Genomic DNA, 10,000 nt, shown 5'->3' with positions numbered 1-10,000 from the left:
GGATGGATGGATGGATGGATGGATGGATGGATGGATGGATGGATGGATGGATGGATGGATGGATGGATGGATGGATGGATGGATGGATGGATGGATGGATGGATGGATGGATGGATGGATGGATGGATGGATGGATGGATGGATGGATGGATGGATGGATGGATGGATGGATGGATGGATGGATGGATGGATGGATGGATGGATGGATGGATGGATGGATGGATGGATGGATGGATGGATGGATGGATGGATGGATGGATGGATGGATGGATGGATGGATGGATGGATGGATGGATGGATGGATGGATGGATGGATGGATGGATGGATGGATGGATGGATGGATGGATGGATGGATGGATGGATGGATGGATGGATGGATGGATGGATGGATGGATGGATGGATGGATGGATGGATGGATGGATGGATGGATGGATGGATGGATGGATGGATGGATGGATGGATGGATGGATGGATGGATGGATGGATGGATGGATGGATGGATGGATGGATGGATGGATGGATGGATGGATGGATGGATGGATGGATGGATGGATGGATGGATGGATGGATGGATGGATGGATGGATGGATGGATGGATGGATGGATGGATGGATGGATGGATGGATGGATGGATGGATGGATGGATGGATGGATGGATGGATGGATGGATGGATGGATGGATGGATGGATGGATGGATGGATGGATGGATGGATGGATGGATGGATGGATGGATGGATGGATGGATGGATGGATGGATGGATGGATGGATGGATGGATGGATGGATGGATGGATGGATGGATGGATGGATGGATGGATGGATGGATGGATGGATGGATGGATGGATGGATGGATGGAAATGTTAACAGAAGGAAAAGAGAAAGTACCGTATTTCCCTGCACTATAAGGTGCACTTAAAAGCCTTTAATTTGATCAAAAAGTGACGTCTTATGTATGAACATTACCTGGTGAGTGACTTGTTTACAAACACCTTCATGACTCTGCGCCGACACGCCGTGGGCGGGATTATGTCATTGCGTCATCACGAGGTGGGAATAATGACGCACGTCACATCATGGCGGACGGCTATGGAGTGAGATTACTGCCACCAGTTTGAGCGAGTGTGTCTTGGTTGTTGTACACTCAAAATCCCTCTGCTGCTCAACCAGTCATACAGGCACGTTCAACATGTCTTGCGCTCAACTTAACTGCTGCTCAACACCAGTCTCACGCGCTGCTGCTTGAAGACTTTTAAACATCATTTGAACATCGTTACCATGGGAGTGAACAGAGTTGTCAGACTCTTGATAAAGTTTGACTTTATCTGACTGTTTTGTTGACGTTCCCTTTAGCTCAGCTTTATCTAGTGGATGATAACACAACCCCAGTCAAACGTTTGTATCTTTTATTCTATGCACCTTATAATCCGGTGCAAACTATTTATGAAAACACTTCTAAAATATGCCATTCATTGAAGGTGCGCCTTATAATCCAGTGAAACCTAATAGTGCCGAAAATACAGTATGTAAATGAAAGATTTCATGCAAATCTGTCTGTGTGAAATTTGTACACCTTTGTTATAGAGTTGAGCCATAAAAACACTTTCTGATGAAAACAGTGAGAAAACGTGAAGTAAATAATGTTTAAAAATACATCAGTGACTATTTCACAGGCGTCACCAAAGATCAAAGTCATCAAACCTTTTTGGAATTAAAGTGTCGTGTTTTATGGACAATGACTTGTAGTTCTTTGATGTGGACGAGGATTCTTCCATCTCTGGGACACAAAGTAGACTTTACATCGTTACTTCAGGTTCTCAGTAGAGTAGACATGGAATGTTTACTTCAGGTTCTCAGTAGAGTAGACATTGAATGTTTACTTCAGGTTCTCAGTAGAGTAGACATTGAATGTTTACTTCAGGTTCTCAGTAGAGTAGACATTGAATGTTTACTTCAGGTTCTCAGTAGAGTAGACATGGAATGTTTACTTCAGGTTCTCAGTAGAGTAGACATTGAATGTTTACTTCAGGTTCTCAGTAGACATTGAATGTTTACTTCAGGTTCTCAGTAGAGTAGACATTGAATGTTTACTTCAGGTTCTCAGTAGACATCGAATGTTTACTTCAGGTTCTCAGTAGAGTAGACATCGAATGTTTACTTCAGGTTCTCAGTAGACATCGAATGTTTACTTCAGGTTCTCAGTAGACATCGAATGTTTACTTCAGGTTCTCAGTAGAGTAGACATCAAATGTTTACTTCAGGTTCTCAGTAGAGTAGACATCGAATGTTTACTTCAGGTTCTCAGTAGAGTAGACACTGAATGTTTACTTCAGGTTCTCAGTAGCGTAGACATCGAATGTTTACTTCAGGTTCTCAGTAGAGTAGACATCAAATGTTTACTTCAGGTTCTCAGTAGACATCGAATGTTTACTTCAGGTTCTCAGTAGAGTAGACATCGAATGTTTACTCCAGGTTCTCAGTAGAGTAGACATCGAATGTTTACTTCAGGTTCTCAGTAGAGTAGACACTGAATGTTTACTTCAGGTTCTCAGTAGCGTAGACATCGAATGTTTACTTCAGGTTCTCAGTAGACATTGAATGTTTACTTCAGGTTCTAGGTAGACATTGAATGTTTACTTCAGGTTCTCAGTAGACATTGAATGTTTACTTCAGGTTCTCAGTAGAGTAGACATTGAATGTTTACTTCAGGTTCTCAGTAGAGTAGACATTGAATGTTTACTTCAGGTTCTCAGTAGAGTAGACATTGAATGTTTACTTCAGGTTCTCAGTAGAGTAGACATTGAATGTTTACTTCAGGTTCTCAGTAGACATTGAATGTTTACTTCAGGTTCTCAGTAGAGTAGACATTGGATGTTTACTTCAGGTTCTCAGTAGAGTAGACATCGAATGTTTACTTCAGGTTCTCAGTAGAGTAGACATTGAATGTTTACTTCAGGTTCTCAGTAGAGTAGACATCGAATGTTTACTTCAGGTTCTCAGTAGAGTAGACATCGAATGTTTACTTCAGGTTCTCAGTAGAGTAGACATCGAATGTTTACTTCAGGTTCTCAGTAGAGTAGACATCAAATGTTTACTTCAGGTTCTCAGTAGACATCGAATGTTTACTTCAGGTCCTCAGTAGAGTAGACATCGAATGTTTACTTCAGGTTCTCAGTAGAGTAGACACTGAATGTTTACTTCAGGTTCTCAGTAGCGTAGACATCGAATGTTTACTTCAGGTTCTCAGTAGCGTAGACATCGAATGTTTACTTCAGGTTCTCAGTAGAGTAGACATCGAATGTTTACTTCAGGTTCTCAGTAGAGTAGACATCGAATGTTTACTTCAGGTTCTCAGTAGACATCGAATGTTTACTTCAGGTTCTCAGTAGAGTAGACATCGAATGTTTACTTCAGGTTCTCAGTAGAGTAGACATCAAATGTTTACTTCAGGTTCTCAGTAGACATTGAATGTTTACTTCAGGTTCTCAGTAGACATCGAATGTTTACTTCAGGTTCTCAGTAGACATTGAATGTTTACTTCAGGTTCTCAGTAGACATTGAATGTTTACTTCAGGTTCTCAGTAGACATTGAATGTTTACTTCAGGTTCTCAGTAGAGTAGACATCGAATGTTTACTTCAGGTTCTCAGTAGCGTAGACATCGAATGTTTACTTCAGGTTCTCAGTAGACATCGAATGTTTACTTCAGGTTCTCAGTAGACATCGAATGTTTACTTCAGGTTCTCAGTAGACATCGAATGTTTACTTCAGGTTCTCAGTAGAGTAGACATTGAATGTTTACATCAGGTTCTCATTGTTCTCCTGAAGAACGTCTGAGATCCTGGACTCACAACTCTCTCTCCGTCCTCCAGACGACATGGCGGCTCCGTATCCAGAGCAGTTCGAAGACGTGATGGATTTCATCGAGGCCACCATCGGACGACTCAAGAGGTCGTCCGAGACCGGCGGTCACTCCAAGGGCCGGCGAGAGCAGCGTCAGAGAGGAGGAGCAGCAAACACCAGGGACTCCAGGGGAGAGGTCAGAGGTCGCGGCGACAAGAGGCGGAGTCGGAGGAAAGGGGGCCGAGGCCGGGACAGGATATCGGTGCAGAGCCGCGGGTGCCTCCTGAAGGAGGTCCACCTCAACGTCACGGACCTGGGTCTGGGCTACCAGACCAAGGAGGAGCTGATCTTCCGCTACTGCAGCGGCCCCTGCGCCGAGGCCGAGACCAACTACGACAAGATCCTCAACAACCTGACGCACAACAGGAAGCTGGTGAAGGACAAGCCGTCGCGCACCTGCTGCCGACCCGTCGCCTTCGACGACGACCTGTCCTTCCTGGACGACAACGTGGTCTATCACACGCTGAAGAAACACTCGGCGCGACGGTGCGCCTGCGTCTGAGGGACCCGGGCCTCGAAGACAAGACTAAAGGCTGCGTCTGAGGGACCCGGTCCTCGAAGACAAGACTAAAGGCTGCGTCTGAGGGACCCGGGCCTCGAACACGGACTAAAGGCTGCGTCTGAGGGACCCGGGCCTCGAAGACAAGACTAAAGGCTGCGTCTGAGGGACCTGGTCCTCGAACACGGACTAAAGACTGCGTCTGAGGGACCTGGTCCTCGAACACGGACTAAAGACTGCGTCAGAGGGACCCGGTCCTCGAACACGGACTAAAGACTGCGTCTGAGGGACCCGGTCCTCGAACACGAACTAAAGGCTGCGTCTGAGGGACCTGGTCCTCGAACACGGACTAAAGACTGCGTCAGAGGGACCCGGGCCTCGAAGACAAGACTAAAGGCTGCGTCTGAGGGACCCGGGCTTCGAAGACAAGACTAAAGGCTGCGTCTGAGGGACCCGGTCCTCCAACACGGACTAAAGACTGCGTCTGAGGGACCTGGTCCTCGAAGACAGACTAAAGGCTGCGTCTGAGGGACCCGGTCCTCCAACACGGACTAAAGACTGCGTATTCTGGACCCGGTCTTCGAACACAGACTAAATACTGTTACATTTCCTGGAGCGAGACTCTTCCATCGAGATCTTCTCTTCAAACTCCAGATCCACGGAGACGTTTTGAGGAGAAACTCTGGATATTTGAGACGATCCTGGTTCGACAGACGTACCCATATAACCTTATAGATATATATATATATATATACACATGTGTGTAAGAGGTATATTTATTAAGATGGAATTAACTTATTGTTATTTATTTCAGTCCATTTTTTTCTATTTATTTGAAATCTTTTGTCCAGGAAGTCGCTCGACACGTTTTTTCTGGAGGTTTCTGTCGTTTCTTTGGAGATGAAGTGGCTACGTTTGCACAGACGTTCGTGGAAAATATTGACGTGAAAGAGAAAAAAATGTCACAAACTTTATAGATTATTTAAGATTGTTTAAATATTCAATTATCCATTAAATTGAGGAAACGCGTCCAATAATAACTTCATGTTGAAAGATTTTCCAAGTTCATCACAGGCTTATTTTCTTCTAAATACTTTTTCTTCTCCAATGAACACGTGTATCACACGACTACGACTACGACAAAATCGCATCATGGAGTCGTGCAAGCGTGTTAAATGTAGCAAATACAAGGGGCTGGTGGTTATTTTCGTGACGTTGGTAAAAAATAGGGCTGCACGATATTGGAAATAAGTGCGATATTCGATATTGGTGTCTTGAATTGCGATATCGATATTAATGCGATATTTTTTCTTTCACCTAAAAATGTATTAATGCGAGTACTGTAGGCGATATTTACCTTTTGTTCATTTCCGCGCTTCAGTGTCGACATGATCGTAGAAAAAATATCACAACCAAATTCTTATAAAACTTCCGTGTCTATACCGAACCTAACAAGCTGCGCCGCACAGTTCACAGACGGACGGAGACGTAAACGACAACGAGACATAGAAGTACAAATTGACAACTTTACAGAACGTGACACTGATTGGTCGAAGTGTGTATTTAAGATATGCTTGATTTATACAATAAAAATGATAAATTATCAAATGTTTCCCATATGCATATCGATATTCTTTCGATATATTGTGCAGCCCTAGTAAAAAAGATATCGTCAAATATATTCATCGGTTTGGCGCGATACCACTTTTTCATGTTCAATATTCTTCCAAATCGATTAAATATTTCCCGCCCAATGACCAGTCCTACCAGTCGATCCCAGAACGTTTGAAAAGTCATTGTAGGAGAAAAAGAATGACTCGGTTTCCGAAGGTAAAGTTAAAGTTTTAAGTAGAAGTTATTGATATTTGTTCACGATTTCCAATAGAGACACGCCAACGATCCGACGAATAGGATCGAATTAATTCTTGTGAGTTTTTAGGCGAGTGTTTTTTTAAAAAACGTTTTGTTGATGAAAACCAAACAAGGAGAACAAACTTACTTTCGAGTCGTCGGTTGATTTCGTTCGAAACGTCTCGTCTTCTTTTCCGTGACGTCGAACGTTTCCGTGACGATCTGCTGTCGACGCTCCAATCAAAGTATTGTCTCGTCGTGAAAGGCTTTCATTGTTGACGTCGGTGCGAACGTAGCCACGATATCTCGCTCGTCTGTCGGCGCCGACCCGGAGACGCGAGGGAAAAAAAGGACCAAAGCATGTTTTTCCTTTGTTTTGGATTATTTCATGAGCGGCTGTTTTTGTTTTCTTTCTTTCTTTCCTGACTTGTTGTTTTTCTACTTTGCTTTGTTTGCTTTGGTCAAAGCCCGTCATGTGACCACGTCGACCGGATGAATCTCTGGTCACACTCGACGACATCTCATCGTATGTTTACCGAGAGACTCTTTGCTTCTTCGAACCTCACGGAGCTTCAGACAAAAGGACCAGAACCGTCGTGGTCGCGAGTCAAACCTCCGACGCGTGGGCCTCGACCCCGCTCGGATCCATCCCTCGAGTCACCGAAGCACCGAAGCCGCTGGAATCTCAGTCCATCAGCATTCGTTACCCGAACCCTCGTCCTGGCCCGACACCAACTCTGAGCAAAGGCTCCGACACCAGCGGCAGCTCTTACACCTCTTTTCTCTCTCGTCCTTCAGCGACACAAACATCCCCCTTTTTTTTTTAAACAACACAACAAACCAGACTTTTGTTGCCGCCGACAAAACTTTTCTGCTCAAAACACAAGTTCAATCCTGGAAGTTCAAGCTAGCCGCGGCTACGTTTAGCATCGAATCGAACACATTTCGCGGCTGAAGAAAACGTTGAAAATCCCGTCTTCGATCACGATGATGCAATGACTTGGAAGTGAAACCGAATCTCTCGGTTGTCGTCGAGCGACTCGAGTCGCTATAAATAGATCTGCTGGAGTTGTTGATATTTTAAAAGAAGCCAAAAGTAAAACCATCCTTTTCCTGAGTGAAAGGAAATCATTGATGGAGCAGAAAAGATCGTTAGCATCATTGGATCAGTGGAGTCGTCAGTGAGAGTTGAAGTAGAAACGAGGTCAGACCAAGAGAATCCTTGAACCTCCTGAGACCCCGAGTCTGATTCAAGGTCCGTCCACGTAGATCGTTTTACTTTGATCCACTTCAAGCTCGGTCGTTTAACGATTTCACAAAATAAATATTGAAAACACGACGCCGGGACTGTTAGCTTGTGCAGCAGCTTCGAGATCAAGTGTCTCCTGGTTTATAGCGAGAGTTAAGTCTTGACAACTCCGCGATAAACCAAATCCACAGAGTAGTGACCGTTTAATTTTCCACCTAAATTCAAAGCATCTCATTCATTTAAGGCGTCTCTACACAAACCTCTCAGTGACGGTGACCCGAAGAGCTCCCGTAATGCTTTGCCGCCCAGTCAACAGCTGTGGGTGACTTTTGACACTATAGACATAGATTTTAAATACAGTATTGTAGCGACCAATCATCTGTCACTAAATAGATCAGTGTGTAGAAAGGCATCATGGGAGTTCACTGTGTTTTAGCACCATAAGTAACTAATTAGTATTAGTATCGCTTTTTCAAGACTATACAAAACTCTGCAGCCAGAATTCTGAGCCGCTCTAGTAGAAGAACTCACATTTCTCCTTCAAACTCTTCACTGGCTGCTCTAGTAGAAGAACTCACATTTCTCCTTCAAACTCTTCACTGGCTGCTCTAGTAGAAGAACTCACATTTCTCCTTCAAACTCTTCACTGGCTGCTCTAGTAGAAGAACTCACATTTCTCCTTCAAACTCTTCACTGGCTGCTCTAGTAGAAGAACTCACATTTCTCCTTCAAACTCTTCACTGGCCGCTCTAGTAGAAGAACTCACATTTCTCCTTCAAACTCTTCACTGGCTGCTCTAGTAGAAGAACTCACATTTCTCCTTCAAACTCTTCACTGGCCGCTCTAGTAGAAGAACTCACATTTCTCCTTCAAACTCTTCACTGGCTGCTCTAGTAGAAGAACTCATATTTCTCCTTCAAACTCTTCACTGGCTGCTCTAGTAGAAGAACTCACATTTCTCCTTCCAACGCTTCACTGGCTGCCAGTTTCTTTCAGGATCATTTTAAAATTCTGGTTCTTACTTTCAGATCTATTCATAGTCAGGCTCCAGGGTGCGGTGATCAGTTTCCACCAAAAAGTTCTGTGGTTGAAATACCTTATAATTGGTTGAACTTAAAGTATTCTACATATCAACATGTATTAAAGCTCCTTCCTGTCCCAGCTCTGGACAAATAAACCCATAAAACAAAGTCCTGGGGTCGAGAGGACGTCGTCTTATCACGACTTTGTTTTACTAGATCTGGAATCGAGTCACAGCTTTTTATTGTCGCTCCATCTTCAGGTCCTTCGACCATCACTAGTAAACTAATCCGACTTACATCATCATTCCATCGAGACGTCGGAAAAACAGTCACGCGAAGGCGACTGACAAAAGCCCGAAGTGTCTGCGGTGGAGACACTTGACATTTTTCCATGTTTTGTTCACGTGTTTGGACGAGTTTCTCCGAATACCTGGAGATAAAACATCGTCTTCCTTGACGAGAGAAGACGCTTTTAAAACCTGCGTCGCCGCAGACGAGACGACGTTGAGGTGGAACAAAAGACGGACGTTCAGGTCTCCACGTGAACACGGATTAGGGACCAAAGGTATCCGTGGCCCCCCCGACAACCAGCTTTACACCGTAATCCCAGCAACACAGAACAAATCCACAGCCTCGACATGAATTCAGGCCAAACGCTCGACAGAAACGCCGGCTTTTATCGGAGCATACCTCATCAATTGGATCATCTTTACAACCGATTCATGCGTAAGCCTTTCCAGATGAGAATGTGCAGTCGGGAGACTTCCCAGAAGCCTCGGGAGCGTCTCACGAGCTGAGGTGCGAAGAACTCGACAATTCATCTGGACACAAACAGAAAGTGAAGGAATGCTCAGCGTTCAGGCTCCGTTCGTGGGAACTCAAGCAACCAATGGCGTCGCGTGTTACAGAACCAAAGCTCTCTCTCTCTCTGCGAAATTTATTTTTGTACAATATTCATTTTATAACTTTTTACAGAATAAAAACTTGTTTCTACTAAACTAGACGCGTCTCAGTCGTCATTGGTTTGAAGGACATCATGGAAAATGAAAAGGTTCTCCAGTCGAGTGCTTGGCATTCTTGGACAGCACGTCGACAGAGTCCAGTAAAGACAGTTGGCAGAGAAGTTCCACCGGGTTCTGGAATGTTTCCGTCGTGCCCGAAGACGTCGCTTCCAGAACCGGGCGACAAGGATCGACGGCGAGCTCGGAGGCGTCTTCGGAAAAAAAACAGTTTTCAAATATGTCACATGTTTTTCTTCCAAGACTTTCCTTCAATAGTCGTGTATTTGTTTAAATCCCAAATACATTTTCACGCTCATTTAACGTACTGAAGGATGTTAGTTCAGTTTAGACTCTTGAGACTCAAACCATCTGAACAGACATTTTTAAATTAAACTAGACGGAGAAGTTTTTGATGTCGTGAAAAAAGTTTTGAGTTGAATGAATGAAAAAACACGAGGATAGAAACAAGTAAAACT

At 44.1% G+C, this 10,000-nt stretch overlaps 1 protein-coding gene across 1 annotated transcript in view; it reads left to right on the top strand.

Annotated features, from left to right (window-relative positions):
- The window catches only part of gdnfa (glial cell derived neurotrophic factor a), a 16,054-nt gene extending 11,650 nt beyond the window's left edge, over positions 1–4,404 (top strand). Inside the window, exon 3 of the mRNA XM_087792347.1 lies at positions 3,872–4,404. Coding sequence (XP_087648473.1) covers positions 3,872–4,404 — 533 coding nt within the window. The remainder of the gene's footprint in view (positions 1–3,871) is intronic.
- The last annotated feature ends 5,596 nt before the right edge of the window (positions 4,405–10,000 follow it).

The sequence above is a fragment of the Callionymus lyra genome, chromosome 5 (genome assembly GCF_982586985.1).
Source record: "Callionymus lyra chromosome 5, fCalLyr1.hap1.1, whole genome shotgun sequence".
NCBI lineage: Eukaryota > Metazoa > Chordata > Actinopteri > Syngnathiformes > Callionymidae > Callionymus > Callionymus lyra.
This window is presented reverse-complemented; position numbering and strand designations above follow the sequence as displayed.